The 20,341-nt window shown below is 36.2% G+C and overlaps 1 protein-coding gene across 4 annotated transcripts in view; it reads right to left on the bottom strand.

Moving 5' to 3' along the window:
- LOC128674921 (cell adhesion molecule Dscam1-like) overlaps window positions 1-20,341 on the bottom strand; it is a 133,098-nt gene that overhangs the window by 10,402 nt on the left and 102,355 nt on the right. For all 4 annotated transcript variants that reach the window (XR_008405213.2, XM_053753924.2, XM_053753942.2 and 1 more), the window contains exons 8-22: window positions 17,158-17,377; window positions 10,251-10,497; window positions 9,828-9,981; window positions 9,230-9,381; window positions 8,340-8,430; window positions 7,447-7,613; window positions 6,940-7,085; window positions 6,286-6,421; window positions 3,940-4,059; window positions 3,369-3,545; window positions 2,745-2,889; window positions 2,074-2,222; window positions 1,391-1,607; window positions 664-809; window positions 42-204 (exon numbers count right to left, since the gene is read on the bottom strand). Coding sequence is in view for 3 of the 4 variants with exons in the window: in XM_053753924.2 (XP_053609899.1) it covers window positions 42-204; window positions 664-809; window positions 1,391-1,607; window positions 2,074-2,222; window positions 2,745-2,889; window positions 3,369-3,545; window positions 3,940-4,059; window positions 6,286-6,421; window positions 6,940-7,085; window positions 7,447-7,613; window positions 8,340-8,430; window positions 9,230-9,381; window positions 9,828-9,981; window positions 10,251-10,497; window positions 17,158-17,377 (2,430 nt within the window). In the remaining variant the exon portion in view is untranslated. The remainder of the gene's footprint in view (window positions 1-41; window positions 205-663; window positions 810-1,390; window positions 1,608-2,073; window positions 2,223-2,744; window positions 2,890-3,368; window positions 3,546-3,939; window positions 4,060-6,285; window positions 6,422-6,939; window positions 7,086-7,446; window positions 7,614-8,339; window positions 8,431-9,229; window positions 9,382-9,827; window positions 9,982-10,250; window positions 10,498-17,157; window positions 17,378-20,341) is intronic.

Genomic DNA, 20,341 nt, shown 5'->3' with positions numbered 1-20,341 from the left:
ATTCTCATCATATGCCATTGTGTTCCAAGCTGCCAACGTACCTGGTATCATTCCTGCCGACGCCGGGCCCCAGCTCCGCGCAGGTGACGGAGTACCCCAGCAGCTCGCCGTGCCAGGCGTCGCGCGGCGGCGGCCGCCACGACACGTGCAGCTCCCCGGGCCCGCCAGCCGTCACTTGCACGTTCGTTGGTGCCTCTGATGGCGCTGTGGATAAATTAAACCATGTTATCACCACGATTTGGCCTTTATATTCCTTAGTATAACTATTAAAAGTAAACTTAAGATCACAAATAACATAATTAGAAGGCGAATTTGTGATAGATTTGGCTGGTTGATGTTTTGTTAAATTAAGGAACATTTTGATAAAGCTTGTATTAAACACTTACTAATTTATGTACATAACACGTACAAAGTTATACTAGTTATTTCAACAGAAATAAACAAAATTTCTTCCAGTAGCAGTAGTAAGATAACGCGATAAATAGTGGTCGCGCCACTACGTCACATCGTCGGTCGTCATTGAGGAAGTACGGTTACGATAGGAGAAGGAGATAGGTAGATGATTGATGGTAGATAATTAGGCAAATGATAATTTTTTTTTCGAAATTGTACCGGTATCATATAAAATAGAGGCTTAAAAGACATGTTGAAGTAAAGAGTTACCATCTTCCTGTGTCTTCACAACGACCGGCTCAGTGAACGGGCTCCTGTCGATCTGGTTGATGGCGGCGATGCGGATCATGTACGCGGTATGGGGCTTCAAACTGCTCAGAAGGGCTTCGTAGTGGATGTCGGCCTTTTTTGTGAGTCTGTCGTATAAAGAGTTGTAGAAGTTAGTGAAAACCTTGAAATATCTTCAGACGTCGTCTACGGCTAACAATCTAGTACCGGATTAAAATTGTTTAGGCATTATGTCTTATAGAGAGTATAATCAGGCCACATATAGAGTTTCAAGCGTTTATGCTAAAAGGTCTAAAATAAAGCGAAGAATATGTGTTTTAAAACTAAAAAAAATACTATTTTGGAAAATTTTAATAGGGCTTCAAGAAAACTTATCTCTCACATAGGTTTCCTTGAAGCCCTATTAAAGTAGTATCTGAGCAGTTTTCAAGTTCCTTCTTGTCCAGTTGTAAAGTGTCAGAGCCTAGGGTTAAAATCAATGCGTTACTCTCAGAGCAACATTATCTTTGAGTTATGACCACGTTGTATTGTTAGAGCACATACAGTACACACTGCATGATATACTCATATCTATTACAATAGTGAGATACTCGTAACGTGTATCATTCAGATATAAATAAAGATCTTATATCGCCATATCTACTTTATCTTCTCTTTCAAAAAAAATCTATAATTTCGAAAAAATTCATAAAAGTACATCAAAACTCACGTGACGTGTGGATGAGCGGCGCCATGGACGGACACATTAAGAGTGGTGGCCGACTCCCACTGGTTCCCCTTGACGGCGGCCTGAGCGGCGAGCGCGCAGTACTGCAGGGTGTAGCCGACCAGCGGGGAGTTGCCGTCGAAGCCCTGGCTCCACGACAGGCGCACGTGGCGGCTGAGGAGCTCCGTCACCGACAGCGAGTGGGGCGTGTCGGGCGATTCTGTTAGTGTGGAATTACGTCACTAAATACATATATACAACTGTAAATAGGCAATGTTACAGACATAGACGTATATAAGAGATATTAAACAAAAATATTTAATTATGAGCGTCTTCATTGGACTATGTAATAGAATCCAAATTTTATTTTTTATCTCACTTCCAGTTTTTCTATCTCAGATTCCGTGCGGATCCGCTGACTTTTTTAACAGATTTTTAGGACAGTCGACAACAAAATTGTTTGCAGGATCTTTTTTTGTTAGTATTGAAGAAAATAATTTGCATTGCTGTTTAAAATAGTGAAGTACAGATAGGCTCGTTCGTTCCTCGAATCAAACTATGCATTGTATAGCTACCCTATTTTATACAGACAACAAAGAATTTAATTGAAATGACCTTTTGAAAATAATTTGTAAGTATGGGTTGCACCATCATCGTTGACGTCAACTGTTAAAGTTAGGGTGTACCTTGGACGGATAGATAAATATAATGGTCGCTATGGCCGTATGCGTTGACGGCTTGGCACTTGTACACGCCGGAGTCTTGCCGGTCGGCGCGGCTGATATACAGCTGGGACCTTAAACCACTATCAGTCTTTGCTTCGGAGATGCTTAACCTGGAAACAAAGTATGTTACAACTTCTAACTTGCCTGTTACACATGCGCTCTCAACTGTCGTTGTACTGTGTTTATGTTTCTTGTATTATGTATTTATTTACGTGCAATGAAGTTATTACGAACGGACGGATGGACGGATGGACGGATGGACGGACGGACGACCGAACGAACGAACTAAAGCTAAGAGAATCATTCCGATCCTGAACCGAATCCCTTCATAGTGTACAACAAAGTCGCTTTCCGATCTGTTTCTAAGCTTTCTTCTTTTAAAAGACGCAACGATTTTGATGCAGTTTTCACAATATTATTTTGTAAGACGTACAGGTAAGTAGCAAGTAAAAAATAAAAGTATTAAATAAAGTCTCAGTTACAACAAAAATTAAAAAATTGAGAAATTTAATCAGATCAGAAAATTCCTACAAAAGTATGCGGAGACTTCGCATCGCACGCACAGGGCCCATATAAGAGACTTATATTTAATAGTCGATAGTCCCCGGGAGAAATAAGAATGTAGTAATTACCTATAAGTATTAAGATCTAAATGGTTCATGTTATGCGCCCAGGTGACGCGTATAGGGCTGTCGCCGCGGACGTCGCACACGAGCGTGGCGGGCGCGTCGCGGCGCGCGGTCATGTTGTGCGAGGTCAGCTCGAACCGTGCTGGCTCTGGAAAACGAGGGAAAACGCCATTATACAGTGCGAGTATCTCCCTTGAACATACGATTTTCAAAAGAGAGAAAAAATCACCTCGCCTTTGAATACTGCATGGCTTTGTGTAAACAAAACTTGAAAGCGAAAATCGAATTTTGAGTTCATAACTGTGAAACAAACCGCAGACCGCAGAACTGCAGACAAATATCTGGGATCAGAATTAAAATATTGGCTCGCAATGGGAAACAAACCCTTCAGATAGCGGAGGTCTATTGGAGCCGCGGAGGTCGTCAATCTAAACAATGTGATGATTACTCTTCAATAACTAAAGATATGAGATGAGAGAGTAAGGGGTTGTACAAATCAACCATCACGATGACTTTAATCGGATAATAAAGCGGCGCGCAGGTCAAAGTCTAGGTCAAATTGACTGGTGCAACTTGCAACAACGTGCAACAGTACAATAATGTTGCTTTACCTTTAAAAGCTCTTACCATTGACAGCTACAGCGACGGTCTTGGTGAGGGGCGACCCAACTCCGTTCTCAGCCTTGCACATGTAATGCCCCTCGTCGTACGGCAACGCTGACTCGATCCAAAGGGTCCCGTTGGAGAGCACTTGGAATCTCCCGCCGAGGTTTACCAGAGGAGTGTAGTCGGCGGAAGTTGCTCCTGGTGGAAGAGGGGAGAATTTAAAAATAAATGTTTGTACATTTTTCGAAAGCCATGTCCTACTCACTGGCAGCACATTTATTTTTGATTTAAGAAATTAAAAAAGAAATATTAAATCATAAGATTTTACTCACCTTCTTACATCTGATCTCAAGTAATTATTCAGAACATAAAATGAAATAATTAAATAAGCCTTTATTGCTGCTTTTTAGGTTAAATAAATGATACATGTTTTACTCAACATTTCAATGAACAGCTTGTCGAAAAGAGGCCTATTTACCTAATACATGTTTTAACATTCATTGCAAAACTGCTATCAATTAAGAAGTGATGGAAAATATATATGTATCTAATGAGAATTAAAGGATCAAAAGTAAAAAAAAGTGCTGACAACCTCTTTGTTTGAGCCATGCAACTTGTGGCGTAGGGGATCCGGTAGTCTGACAGTGTAATGCCAGGGGTTCCCCCGCTAACACCGCTTCGTCCTTTGGCTCCGTCACCCATTTTGGGGACACTGCAGCGTGAAAATTGCAATTGAGAAATTTAGATTTTTAAAATGTGAATTGGTTATGTTACATATAAAAATCATTAGTATTTTATGGCCTATTCTACAATTTATTTCATCAGAAAATCTGCTGACGTGTGTTTTAATTTTTCCGTATGACGCTCATAACTTTCATACTACCTGTATCGCTCTTCTTATGACTAATAGAGACATCCGAAATTATTCTGTACTGGTCTTTGTAGTGTGATCATTGTCATGCATTGTGTGAACAACAGCGGAGCTTTGACCCCACAGAAATAACTGCTCGCATTTTTATTAAAATCACACATCAGTCTATAGCGGTAGTTTACGTTGTAAATGTAACTTAGACCTGAAAGTTTGTAACAAAGATTTAATTAACACTTATCGACATAGATTCACCACAAGCTAAAGTTTGTTATTGTTCCAATTAATATCAAACTTAGTTCGTAACTCACACACAAGACGGGAGTTGTATTGTATCTAACAAAACTTCCCGCAATTTTGTTGAAAACACAATTGTTTTCCAAGGAAATTAATATATAACGGTGTTGAGCAACTACATATAATTTAAGTGTTAACTGTTACAGTTTTATGTACTATAATATAATATTTATGTAGTACTATACTATATGACTACCAAACACTATAAGTATAGGCAATGCGAATCAACATAGGCACTTGTGAGGTTCGCAATATTATTATTATGTAGTGCCAACAAGTGTCCCACTGCTGGGCAAACGCTTCCTTTATTCCCAAGATGATATGGACAGATGATAATTCGATTCCGCACGATTTGGGGAACACTTCGCTGATAGTGTATAAAATATACACTTTTAAAGGTTTTTCTTAAATACAACATTATACATTACGATACATATTGATAGTATGAAATATACCTAAATCGTTACCTTATCCAGCAGCGCTAAATATAATTATTAATTTAATTCTATTAAAAGTGTATAAAATATAACAACAGGTACATTTAATTTGCTTTTATCTCGTTTGGATAATTTAATATCGAATAAGAAATATTGGTATCTATATTTTTTTATCAGTTACATTACTTATAAAACTGTTTTTTTTTCAAGCTAAATAAAGCTTTGTACTAACACTTGACCCTGGACACATAAATCAACGCTAGATATAACAAAATTCATAGAAAATATTGATTGTAAAAAAATTACCAGTATCCCTAGCTATCTGTAATCCAACGCTTTGCGAAAACAAATAAATAAATTTGAATTTATTTAAAATAGATTATTTTTTTATAAATAGGTCAAATTCAACACTTCCTTATTATTGATATATCTGAGTAATTATAAAATTACTTTTATTGATCAAGTAAATAAACTACATCTCTTAAAAATATCAATTATTGACGATACTTAAATTTAGCCATTAAATTGGTCATACGCAAAATACATTTATTATTATTCAATAAATTTCGCTACAGTCGTAGAAACATAAATTCTCTCAATATTTGATGATGCCTAGACACTTTAACGTGTATAAGTGCAATACGAATTTATCTATGCTCAGTGATCATTTGTGCAATAATTAAAAGGGTGGTGCATTGTGCATGTTACGTGCTTTATCTACGGAATTTACATTATGATGTGACGAATTCGAGTAAACTTAAATTGAAATAAAAATTGAAGCTAAGATCAAAGAAAGTCTGAGAGATGTTTGGGTGTAAATTATTTCGTAAAAATAATCTTTCGTGAAACCACCTGTTAATCTATGACACTTCTAAACTAATACTCGATAAAATACTATGATAGTTTTATTTTTATTTTAATAAAAACATGTTTATCAGAAAATGTTACAACACAGGTAAGTATGATTAACATCGGCTCCCAAACTAGAAAAGCCCAGTAACTAATTTTCCCGATTGGCGTGGCTCTTTGGTGCCGCCATGTCCGACCCTATTAGTATCAAATATATAACAATTTTACCATTGAAAGGCACCAATACTTTGAGACGGTGAACTGATCAAGACTTTGCATCTAATAAATAAATTATACAAAGTTCTTTATCAATTTTCAGGATATATTTTAAGCAAAACTATACTTTGTGTCAAATATTAATATAAATTGACCGATGATTTCTGATTTCGCAAAACAAATTCAGCTGAGTAAAGTCAAAGGTTTAGTGGTGAGTGCAAGCCGGTGCAGATGTTCAGTGCAAAGTGCTTCAGTGCTTGTACTATTTTACCTTTAACAACGAGTTCCGCCGTATAATTAACTTTGGCGGCCGAATTGGAGGCCACGCAAGTATAGAGCCCACTGTGCCGAGCGAACACCTCTTTGAAAACTAAGTTGCTGAAAAAATCAGCCGTCCTCTCTTCCACCTACGCAAGGATATGTGTTTTCAAAACTGTGTTAATTAATAATAAGTGAAAAAAACTGTATCATAGCTAATATTGTTCTGATTGAGAATTTATACTATCTATTTAGTACCAGTAATATATAATTAGAGAAAAAAAGTCAAGTGAATCGCTATCCTCGAGAAATACTTAATTCGCTATGACTGTCATTCGTTATTTGTTTCTGTGGTGAAGTCACATTTGTGATCAATACAAAAATAAATAACATTATTAGGTACCCTACGAGTACTTTATATTAACAAATAATATCGTGGCCACAGAAGGGAACTTTCGTCTCTTGAATCGCTATCGATTTTTGACCATTATCTTAAAAAAACGTCAGATAAATTTTTATTCACGTTGCTTCCGAAACTCGTATGCCATGTTTAGCTGTATCGCGGGCTTATTGCTGTTTGCTAGGCTATGGAAAGAATCTCAAGTTTGTAGCCATTTTACAAGCATTTTTATTTCGTTTTCAGACCAGCATAGAATGCAATGGTTACCTGTAAAGCAGAGGATATGGGTGCGTTGTCCTTCAGCCATGTGAAGTGTACGGGCATGTCGCCTGAGGTGACGCTGCAGCCGACCTGGGCGCGCTTGCCTTCTTGGAGGTTGGCCGAGAAGGAAAATGGCTCGATTTCTGGTGGATCTGGACGATAAAGAAATAAAGCATTTTAAAAGATCCACGTTCAGTCAAGAAATTCAGTTTGGATTTCTTGAAAATGCATTATCATGTAAAATGATATTTTGTTACGCGGAGAATTTAAAATATAACAAAAACACTTTGACGGAAATACTAACCCATAGCAAAAACGACACTTTTGTAAAAAAGAAGTGTGGAACCAGAGTGTACTCTGAAAGACTACGCCGTAGACTGTCTACGACGTATTTCGTAGACCCTCTACGAGTATTGCTCCATATTGTACTTCAACACACTACACCGTACAGTATCTACGACATAGCTTCATGGGCCCACTACAGTTAATTAAATAAGAACATAAAGAACTTACTGCTCACAACCAACTGCAGCTCCTTCCTGGCTATCTCCCCGTGGGATCCCATCACCATGCAGGTGTACTCTCCAGCGTGAGACGGGTCTACCCTAGATATTCTTAACGCTCCGTCTATGCTGTTGTCCCACTCTATTGGATTGCCGTTGCGCTGCCATTTCACTGAACTGAGAATGAATATTTGAAAACTTAAAAAAAATACATTGAATTTGACGTTAGTCTGCAGATTGGATGTAAAAAATATCACATTAAATCAATTGGATTCGGCTGTGATTTTACAAGCGTCTGGTGTTCTTGGGAATGTTGCCCATCAGCTGTCAAGCTTATGTTCTCCTCTCTATGACATCCATGCAGATTAGGACAAATAGAAACTTCTAGTATATCCATAATTATCTAACTAAAAATATTGAATCTAAATTATAAGGCATGATTAGATTTTTGATTAGATTTGATTGAGCGAAGCGAGCGAGTAGGTCTAACATTCTACTTGGGGCTAAAAAAATTTATGTATGTTTGTAACGCGATAACTTTAGAACTGTTGGTCAGATTTTGATGAAATTTAAAAGTTATGTAGGATCTGTCAATAATTTTTTTTTAATTTGTTGGGCATCAAAATCGGTTAAGTCGTTATTGTGTAAAAACTTATCAAAAATTTAATGTGTTCGCGAGGTCTAAGATCGTGGCGAACTACTAGTAATGTGGACAATAACTAATTAAAGGCGTGGCCGGCTTCTGATAAAATAACATATTGTAATCAGACAGATAAACTAACTACTAGAGATTGTCCTATTATCCGGCACTTGTGAAATACAATTTTTTACGATAGGTTTGATATAAATTCTCTAAAAAATTCGATTGAAGCGGATTCATATTAAAATAAACTCCCGGCTCACCTGATTGGGTATCCCGAGTAAGGGCAATAGAGCACCAATTCCCGGCCAGCAACGGCCCTTACGGGACCTATCGATCTTACGTAGGGCGGCCCTGCGAACGTTTATAAGGAGTTATGATCAAGGAAACGGGATACGCTAGGATAGCTTTTATTTATCCTTGAAATACTAAAACTAGCCACTGATTAGTTCCTAATTGACATGGTATCTAAAAATATATGTAATGTTTAAAATGTGTACAGTATGTGTATAAGAACATCATATAAACAAATCTCACAAAATTAACATTTGTAACATTGGAATTATTTAAGAAAACATTTGAGCTTCTACACAATCCAAGAATTTATTTTTATATTTATTTTATATTTTCATGTTACTCGTATCTAGATCTGTTTTTGTTAAACGATCTACGAATATTATTATGTGTGGGTCTTTGATAGCAAATAAAGAGATTTACATATACAAATATACAAAACAAATTTATATATACACGTATAATTCATTTATATGAGTCCAGTGTGATGAAGTCTTTGACATTTTTATATATAAGTAAAATATTGGAATGATTTAAATAAAATAATAATTATATTATAATTATTATTTTATTTAAATATTGAAACAGATTTTTTAACGTCTTTAACGAATTGCTTAAAAACATCGTGAAGAAACCTGTACTCTAGATGATGATTAATATTTTCCAGGAAGTTGTGTGCGTGTTTTATTCCACACAATGCCTCTGCTACGAAGAATACCTAACACCATACCGCAAAAAATGGATTCTTTTAAGTTTACGAACGAATATATTTCATAATTTTGACACACTGAACATAAAATTCATACGAAAAACCAAAGTCAGAAGTGATCAAAGATTGTCATATAGCGGGTATTCTTACCATAGATATTAAGTCTTGAAGTATGCGACACTTCCCCGAGAGAATTAGCAGCTCTGCAAGTGTACAGCCCTCCATCATCAGACCTTACCGCGGAGATGTTCAGGTAGCTCACCACGTCGTTAGTCTTGGTTGCGAATTGTTCTACGCTGTACCTGTTCAAAAGAAATGTCGAATTAACATTGAAAAAAATTAAGAAAAATAATAATTTATCGAAAAACCGTGGACCACTTTCATACAAGTGACAGTATTCGAAGTTCGACCACTGTGGTTGTAGTTACGTCACCATGGCGCAATGTGATTGGTTCGCTGTGTCTCATTTCGAATCGATTGGATGGTGACAAGTGAAATGCTAAAACGCACTTCGCACACCGCTGCATGATAATAACACATGAAAACACACACTATGAGATTATAACCGAAAACCTTGCTAATATAGAAATTTATGCACCAACGATTTTAATTGGTTGTTAATATAGGTCAAATGAGGCGGTATGCAGTTCGCCACATGAACTTATCGAAATAATTGAACAACGCAGTTTAGTAAAAGGCTACCATTTCATTAATTAGGCATATTTCAACCAGGAATAACCGTCCATACCTGTGTCCCATGGCAATGGTGTTCAAAGGCAGCCCGTCCAGCTGCCATGTGAATTGCGGAGGAGGGGAGCCGACGGCAGAACACTTGAGGGTCACGATCTGCCCTGGTCTTAGAACCTGCTCTATGAATGTGTATTGGAGCTCTGGTGCTGTGTCTGTTGTATGAAAAGGCATTTTGATAATATTGGTTGGTAAATAGCAGAGGAGTATAATAAAGGGAAGCACACAATCTCAGAACAGATCATCTATAGAGATATGCGTTTTTTATGAAAAACGATTCCTCGTGGTACGGGCAGTATCAAGTGTAGTGAGAAAAGATCTGTCTATGACAGGTAAATGAGTAAGTATCTTATTATTGTATAAATAAAAATATACACAGTTAGCTCTGCAGCTATCTTTCGTGTGTTAAGCTATAAAACCTCACCTCCAAGCTTCAACTCAGCACTGGCTTGAGCCGAGTCCCTCTCATTCCTGGCCATGCACTGGTACACTCCTTTATCCGCACGATGTACTGACGTAATAACCAGTTGTTCTCCGCTGTTCTGGACTCGCACTCTCCCTCCAGCTACACCAGAGCCCAGCGGAATCCCGTTGTGAAGCCACTCCAGACGAGGTGCTGGCCAGCCGCCCCATGTGCAGTTGATGGTGGCAGTCCCACCGCTGTTTACCACCTACGAAAAATATACTTTTATATCAGCTGTTCAAGTTTCATTAGCAATGTCCAATATCAAGTCGTTGAAGTCAAAATGAAATTATTGTGAACATGGCTTGAGATGGTCCCGAACAGAGGTATACCAAAAGATAATAGAATGAAAGTAAGGTATAATAGTGGAAATTATTCGAGCGAATTGAATAAAGATCTATTATAACTTAAGAAGGATAAGGTCAGGGTTTATTAACAAAAGGGTCATTTACTTATTAAAAAGAAATAATTCATTCTTTGAAACTATAAATATCGGTCTTGTCAGAAGGAAGAAATCCAAAAGCCAAGGAAGATAATAATTATGCATGCCGGGCTGCCGAAGACTATGCAAAGTGTAGAAGACAATCTATGATACTAAGCTCTGACAATAAACAGCTGAAGAAGAAACCAGGAAACCACTCAAATTAATAGAGAAATAAAAAACTTCTAAGATATTTTCTGCAGGTTAACTTCGTGCTATTCAGAAATTAAAACTCCGAGCCATTTATTCAACCAAAGTCGAAGTTTACAAGAGCACGGCAAGAGTTGAAAGTTTTAAGCATAGTTGCTGCAAGTTAAATTTGTTTCTGATTTTGCTTGCAACTATTGGAGATTGGAGTTGACGACGTGGCTGGCCCGTTTGGGAATATCTGACTTATAAATTCCACAAATTTATGCATCATTATATTTATCACTAGCTTTTACCTGCGGTTTTGCCTGCGTGAATTTATCTGCGAAAGCGGAACGGATACATTTTCATACAAACTTTCACCCCTTTTATATAGTCATTTGGGGGCATTGATTTTATGAATGAAGAACAAATTTGTGATACATCAGTAAGAAATAGTAGATTATGTTAATACATCCAATATCACGTTCTCATACCTTACGGGGTAGATAGAGCCAGGAGGAAATTGCAGTAATCAACAATGTTGAAATGAGTTTGTTTCGGCATTTCATCTCGGCAGTTTATATTTAGAAATACTATTTATATGTACAGTTTAAAATTTGACATAATCTCTGATCTGTTGTTCTTTTTAGTGTGAATGCGATTCATTTTAGGTTCCTAAATTGAACTGGAATCGTTCCCTAAAAGTAAATAATATAAACAATTCAATTGAACATTTTCCTTTATTGAAAAATACGATTTACTCGGATGTCGTAAACGTTCACAAATATTCAGGGGATTTTTAAGCCTTAAACCAGTCCGGGAAAAGTAGGGTCCGATCTGCAAAACAGTCTTCTTGATTGTAACGCATTTGCAAACATTCACTTGTTAGTGCGACCCTTCGTCCTTTGGAGGGATTGAATGACATTGTTTTTACTAGATTTTTATTTTTTTGTACGTCTTTGGTAAACACTATTTTGTATAGTGTTTGTTATAGTTATTATTAGCAGTGCAATAGAATGCAAATCCTGTGATACGAAATCTTAATGAAATTTTTTTACAGTATTGTATATATTCAATATATGTGGCAGTCCAAATCAAAATGGACCTTATGGCAGCTGGCAGTTAGGTCTTTGTTGCCGTTGTTCGAATACAAAACAACGGCAATAATGGCGTAAGTGATTTTGATTTGGACGGCCAGATATTTTTTTTATTTTGACGTCATTATTATCTGTGTTAAGGACATGAAAATAACATATTTCTTATAATGTCAATTTCATATTTTAAGAAGAAAGGAAATTGAAAATGTCTGTCATAGCGTCGAATGATGAGCTCGTTTCTCTTTTCAAATTAAACAGACCTCGCCTACAAGGAACTCATTACCTAATACAAGTATGTATTGTCTTTGTCTACGTAACAACACTGGACTAACAAGATTATAGCAACAATGTTTAACATGACAGAGGGCACTATCCCGCAGCTCGCTGAAGTAGTAAATAGCTTTGATCAATCGGGTCGGAAATACAAGGGCACAATATGTCAGTAATGATGGAAAGGAGATGACCCGCTTTCTTTAAAGGTTACGGGTAAGTAGCGTATTTAAATTTCATTAAAATCGGTCTGGTAGTTTTTAAGTTTATTCATTGCAAACAAAAAACAAATAAATAAATAAAAATACAAATATTTTCTCTTTATAATATTAGTATTGAAATGAGTGATGATGGTTTTAAATGATGTCATATCATTGATTGCCGTATCAGTGGCGTCGTCTTTGTAAGTAACAAGAAGATTATAAAAGTAAGGTAATTTTTAAATCTATATATATAATGGCTAATTACATGATACTCGCACATCCAAAATTGTTGTGAGGTTAAATCAACTGGGTACTTCCCCATTTCGTGTATGCATCGTGTAAAAAAGAGAGAGAACATATGGACGCAACAAATGACGTACGTGACGTGTTCTATGTGGGATCCCTTTTTTTCGCATAGATTTTTTATCCTAATTTAATTTAGCATAACATGTTAGGCATATATTTTTTTGACATAATTATAATTTGACATACTTGTTTTTTGGCATACCTTTTCAATTAGCATAACTATAGTTTAGGCATTAGCCTAAAATAAATTAGTATTTTACCATAATTTTGATTCGCATAAAGCTATAGTGTAGCAGTAGGTTAGGGTGCGGCGGGGTGGCCCTTATAAAGCCGCCAATATGCTTTGGAATATTATTCTTAAAAAATGTTATGCTTATGGTAGGTATGCGTAAAAAATTGTGCCTAAAACATGCCAAATTAATATTGTGCGTGACAATTATCATGATAAGTAAAAATATGCCATGTTAAAATAGGACATAAAAATAGGGAACCATTTTATGTTGCATGGTATTAGGTTCCTTGGACTTTACAGATATTATAGTATTGTAATTTCTGAGCTAATTTTGGATGTCGTTTTACTTATTTAAAATTATACAATATCATTAATTTAAAACTCGCGATATTGGGAATATTACAATCCTATTACCAAAAGGTCGCTTACAAACAAAATCGGTTTACAAAATCAAACGACGTACAAATAATGCCTAGCGGGAGGCAGAAAAATATAGAAATATCACAACAATGGAAGTTGTATCTATTATTAGACTCCGAGGCTGATTGGAGAATATTGGCAGAGAAGAGACTCATATTCTATTTTAAGGCTGATAGTTTCACGAATTCGTATATATGGGTGTAGTAACATATGAAATGTATGAAGGTATTTAAATAATCAAACACGATAATTAAATGTCACTTTAATTGATCAGTTTTATTAATTTGACGACAGTTTAAAAAAATTGACGACCTCGGTGGCGCAGTGGTAAAGTGCTTGCCTCTGAACTGAGAGGTCCCGGGTTCGATCCCCGGTCGGGTCATGATGGAAAAGGATATTTTTCTGATTGGCCCGGATCTTGGATGTTTATCTATATATGTATTTGTTGTAAAATATAGTATCGTTGAGCTAGTATCCCATAACACAAGTCTTGAATTTACTTTGGAGCTAGCTCAATCTGTGTGATTTGTCCTAATATATTTATATTTATTTATATAATATTAAGATTTGGGGCCGCATCCCATGGAAATTATTCAAGTTTTATTATAATGAAACTAGCTTTTGCTCACGGCTTTGCCCGCGTCATTTCCCACGTTCCCTATGTCCTTCTCCTTACTCCTAATGATAATCTGAAATGTTAAGCAGGAATTGACGTGTTGTGCACATATAATTAGGAAGTTAGGGGTGATGATGATGAGCGTATGTTGAAAAAAAATGGTCGTTATTATAATGTGGGCCCCGTGATCTTGGGGTTCCCAAGGCATAGCTCCACGTCGACTTCGATAGCTCCGCCACTACCCTACATTGCCATGAATATTTGATTGGCGTTAAATCACATAGGCAGTTTTCGACGGTCATTTAAATTATTTACTTAGGATTTTCTGTTGAAGGGTTGGACGAATTGATGTCTCGGTTCGGAACTTCACTCATTTAGTAAAATGTGAGCTGTTGAGTGAGTTTACGAGATTTCTTTCTTAAAAAAAATATTAAAAAAGAGACTTTGTTATCAGTTCTCAATTAAAATATTAAATTCTGAGAGGTTATTTAGAGAAAATTGAAGTTGAAAGATAGGCGATTTTATAAGTTCATAGTTTACATACGAGTAGCTTCCTACTTCTTGTTGAATTGGAATGGTCATCCAAACTTAATCTCAAAAATTTTTAATAAGCATTTTATTTTTTGTGATTCACAAAATTTTTTGTATAAAATCAAAATAATCAGCAAAACTAACACGAATCATTAACTATATCTATTATAAATTTGATTAATATCATCAGTTTAGTCGTGAAAGCATCAGGTGTAGACGGTTACATTTATAATATAAAAAAACAAAAACAAAAATTTTCAATTTAAAACAACTATATAAATATAAAATGTGCATTCTTGTAAAAAAAATTCTTGAAAAGAAAATTCAAACACAAATCACTTTTACGATAAATAAATATAAACACCATTTAAGAAACACAAATAAAATAAAATTACCCACACCTAGAACTAAATATGGAAAGAGTGATATATTATACGAAGGAGCTAAAATGTTTAATGACTTACCTAAAGACTTAAAAAACATAAAATCTTTGACTTTGTTTAAAGGAAGACTAAAAAATCATATCTACACCAAAGTTTTGTAAATAGCATAACTCTTCGAAAACTACACTGTTTATTTGCGTCATATATTTTTTACAAATTATTTATAAATTAGTTTTAGACTCATTATAAGTGAATTATTGTATTCTTTATGAGTCAATAAATATCTATAAACCGATATTAATATGGAAGTACGGATATCGGATATGTATAAAAATATTAAGGTTGCTTACAATACAAGGCTCTTATGAGTGAACCTTTGCAAAGTGTCCCGATTTCACACAACACACAATACAATAAATACATCATACATAAAATGTATGAGCCGTGTATGAAATAGCTATCCATTAAGTTCCGCCGCACTAATGGATGTTGAATGCTATGCGGTTTCCAAACATGAGTAAGGATTTTTGACAAAAAATAATCACGTTATTTCAAAAAAGTTATTTTTATCTTATTTGTCTGGAAAATTGATAATGTACAAAAATAGCAACTAAAAGTCATTTTCAAATCTTATCTAATAGAACTGACATATTAACTACATGTTATCCTTAATGTACCCGGTTTTGTCGATTTTGTTACATCGTATAAGTAATAATATAAATTGATATAATAACCCAATCTTTCTCTTCAAACTTCCGCATTTAAATTTCACCTATTGGTTTAAGAAATTGAAGGCTTCCCTCTTTTTCTCCCGTTCGTCTCTTATTTAGCATTAACACACATACACAATAAGTAACTTTGATATTGAATTACATTTAATTTTTGAAAATTTACCTCTCAAATTTTTATCGCGGTTTACCGCCCGTCCGACAACCCTCTTGGGAATGTTATTGTTGCCAAAACTAGTCGCCAAAACTTTATATCCCTTATTGCGACATCTACAAGAGGTGTGCAGTGCTCTGTTTTTTATCGTGAGGCATGTGGTTCGCGCCATAGAATAGGAATTCTAGGGCGCGAACCACATGCCTCACGATAAAAAAAACAGAGAAGTTGTAATCACAAATATGTTGTATTCACTCTTGCGTTTGCGGTGAATCGCGAATGACGTCACTATTGCCATAACGGATGGCTGGAAATTATTGCAATATTTGTGGGATGTGCATATACTATGTTACCTTTGTGGATCGGGTTGATATGTACAGTGTAGTTTGGTAGATAAATATAAAGTCTTGAAATGGTAATTAAATAAGTGTTTATTGTTTAAGACAAATAAACATGAAACTAGACAAAACACAACTAATTTAACTATGAGTTTAAAATCTAGTAAAGAGAATTAAATGGTAAAAATTTTGGTAAAGTTAAGATAAAATGAAAATGGTTAAATGGTATGGTTAGCGAGAACACGCGAATATGGTTACATGGTTAATCATGAACTGACTGTGAAAATGAATTATAAAATACAGTGTACAGTCGGGCGCGGCGTCAATATGCAGACGGCGTATTTGCGCGTATTAAACCGTACACTTATAAAGAATGCAATTTGAAATCTAGCTTCATTTACAGAGCAATAACTACTACTTGATACTTACATTGTATTAGGCAATTATAAAGGTTTAAGTGGAAACGAGTGGCCTCTCATGTAAATTCGTTTTAATATAAATTATCAGGAGCTTCTAGTTAAGGCAGTGTCAATCTTGGCGCCGGAGGCTGTCTCGTTAATATAAAAGCTGATAATACTTAATAAATCTTTTCACGCCCAAAGTCAAAGGCTTATTCCATTCTAATCCACTGAACAAATCCAATATTGTATTAGTTTCCTTAAGAATTAAGTCCCAAATTAAACACTTTTTTGTTATTCGCCAAAATTTTAAATTAAAGAATTTCACGTAGGTAATCTATTTGTTGTACAATCCAGGCAAGACTCGATTTATCATTAAATACATAAATAAATGGTCAATATTCAACAGCCCATACTAAGCACTTATCTTGTATCGCACGACACAAACACAAAAACAGGCACAACACACCCAGAACTACAGATAATTATTTGTGATCACAGGTACAAATATTTGCCCGCTCTGGAAATAAAACTCAGGACCTGTAAATAGCGGGCGGGCATGGTGACCACCCCAAAACCCACCTGCGTATGAGGCTGGGCGTGTACAGTCAGATGCGCATGGACAGCCAGGTGGAGCCTCAAGGTCAGATGGCCGTGCGAGTTCGCAGCTCTGCACACCCAGCGACCCCCATCGGGTATTTCTGCTCGTCTGATGCCGATGCTGTCGTGCAAGCGACTGTACCGGCCACCACCCTCGGTGTCGCGCAGGTCTCGGAGTCCACCGGCGTTTTCACGGTACCATCTGAAACAAGATGGTATACAAATTACTTTATCTCAAATTGTTTATTTTTTGGACCATGAAGGTCCAATTAGGATTATTTTGGTTTTAGTTTCGAGCCAACTAGCTGTGAAGGTCGAACAGACACAAAAAAACGTTACGTGATATAATTATCAAGGCACATAATTCTCTACACCCGAGTCCAACTTGCGTTATATAAAATCACAGATTTGTATACACTACAGGTTTGTATATAGATAGATTTTGGTGGTAGTGTAATGGTTAAGCTCGCCCGTGGATCGAAAGGTCTCAGGTTCGAATCCTACTCTCGCCACATGAGTTTGTTGCCGCCTCGCCACATCAATGTGATTCATGTATAGTAGTTTTCATCGACCACCACCTGATTCCGGTGAATCAAAACATCGTGAGGAAACCTGCACAATGGTAGATTATTGACTTATGTGTGAAACGGAGAAGGCATTGGCAAACTATTTCATTAATAGTGTCAAGAAAGTTGTTGTGTGTGTTCCACGTAATGACCATGACCTTCAGCCATGAGGAAATACGACTATGAAGATGAAGACTTTTGAACGCCTGGATGAACATTTTAGTAAATAATAATAATATATTTATATTTCATTCAGACAAATTTCAGTAGACTAGTTACATAAATTGATACCATACTAGAATGAATAAACAAACACCCACGTTTGACATGAAAGTTGTTTAAAATAAACGCGAATTCCAGTAATTAACGAGTTTTCGAAAATTAATTTAACATTTTAAATAACAACACGTCAAAACTAGACTTCGGCACTTAGCAAAATGTTAACAACGAAAACATAACTTGAGAATTCGTCTTTCAACGTTGGAGATTTTCTTGTCAAGACTTTTTGTTCTCAAAGGAGTCACTTAGTTTCTGCGGAGAGTATAATTCTAGAAAATTTGTTGGAGTGCGGCTGGCAACGATGATTGCTCCGGAAGCACCCGCTACAGTTATAACTCGAAGTTCCACAAAAGATCCAGCGCATTTATTTTATGCGAGTTTTTTGAGGTTTCATCCCACATAGGAAGTACCCCTTTAAAATGCCCTGAAGTCAGTTAACGCTATATGTTAAAATTACAATATGGAAATTATTAAATGGGATTAATACGAATAATCACAACTTATAATAAAATAAAAATACAATATTCGTTAATTCAATTTTTACTGTGAAACTGCCGGCAAAAAACCCTATCATCTTCGCCACAGACAAGCATTTAATTATAACATAACTTCAATGAGTGTTTAACATAACTATCCAGAGATCATTAACGTATTCCTGACGTGCACAGAGTACCTGGGTATACAGAGACTTGGTTGCCTGGCGACGGCACGCGGGCTCTCATTAAGGTCGCTCCACAAAGGAAAAGCTGTGAAGAGTTCTGACTTATAAGAAATTGCAAAAATTACTCATTGTTTCAAACAAGAAAATTAATGTTTGCAGGCATCTTGTTCTGATCTCTCTAATCTCTGCATGTTGCATGCATGTGTTCGGGGCTGTGACGTCGCAAAGTTCGGGGTCAGCGTTAAATAGTTTTAAACATTAAAATTTTAAAGATTCGATCGTCATTTTTCAACCTACTACGTCAACCCTTTTTGGAAATGTTATTGTTGCCTGCCTAGACTATGTGTTTCTGTCATCTTGTATGATATCCAAATGGAGGATATAGTGGTCACCGCGGCCGTTCGTCTCTTCCAGAGGTCCTGGGTTCGTTGCCTCGTCTGGAGGCCCTAGGTGCGATTCCCAGCGGGAGTAAATATTTGTACTTGTGATCACAGATATTTGTCTGCAGTTCTAGGTGTGTTGTGCTCGTTTCTGTGTTTGTGTTCATCGGACCCACGTTGTAAGCTTAGCGCTTTATATGAACCCTGGTATGTTGACCATTAAAAAAAATTAACAATATAATTATGAATATTCTTCGGGATTTTGGTCAAGACGTGTCCGCATTGTGTTTGTATAAAGGGCTCCCGGCTTAATCTCCAATTAGAAGGCTGACTCTTGACATTTCATGGAATAGATTCGACGGATGATTGGGTTGACGGGACTTCACCTTGGAAGTAACATGTATTGTACTAGATATGACAATACGTTAGAACATCTGACAGTCGAGCTCAGTATGTGATTAAGCAACTATTGCATATACAATTTAAGTATTTAAACTGCCTACAAAAACTTCAGCGAGTTTTCGGAGAATTATGAAATCAGGCAAAATTATTTATACAACCATGTCAATTATTTCCCGTACTTGCTACACGTGTGAATAAATAATTTTAATTAATTGTTAGCGAGTCGATGCTTTAATTAATGAACCAAACGTATAATACGTTTGGTTCATTAATTAAAATAATTCACAATCGCGTGATTGACAATAAAGTGACTCACATTTTTTTATAATTTTGGTGCCCGGTGCAGTCAGCTCAAGTTTGTTCGTCGAACTAACTACATATACCGTACCTATATCTATAATATAATTATAAAGAGGTAAGCGTTTGTAAGTTTGTATGTTTGAGGCGGGTAATCTCCGAATCTACTGAACTGATTTCAAAAATTCTTTCACCATTAGAAAGGCACATTATCCAAGATTGCTATAGGCTATATTTTATCTCAAAATTCCCACGGGAGCGAAGCCCCGGGCAACATCTAGTATGTTAGATAGTGAAAGAATTTCGTCTACGATACAGACAATCGTTTCCAATGTTATGGAAAGGGCAAAGCTCAACATACAGATAACCCAAGACAGAAAGTACTGGCGCCTGAGAACGAGGAGGGCCAACCTCATGTGGACAAGAGACTGATAGAATATCGAAACTTGTTTACCGCCCGCTCCAAACCGTCCGTTCTAAACTTTATTCAAGTGTCAAAGTCGAAGAATTCATTTAGAAATTAGACCTTCACAGGCATTTTTCCACGTCAAATTTTAATTATAATATGGATATATTATAGT

This window comes from Plodia interpunctella, chromosome 2 (assembly GCF_027563975.2).
Source record: "Plodia interpunctella isolate USDA-ARS_2022_Savannah chromosome 2, ilPloInte3.2, whole genome shotgun sequence".
Classification (NCBI taxonomy): Eukaryota; Metazoa; Arthropoda; class Insecta; order Lepidoptera; family Pyralidae; genus Plodia; species Plodia interpunctella.
The sequence above is the reverse complement of the archived record's forward strand: the minus strand, read 5'-3'. Positions and strand labels throughout refer to the sequence as shown.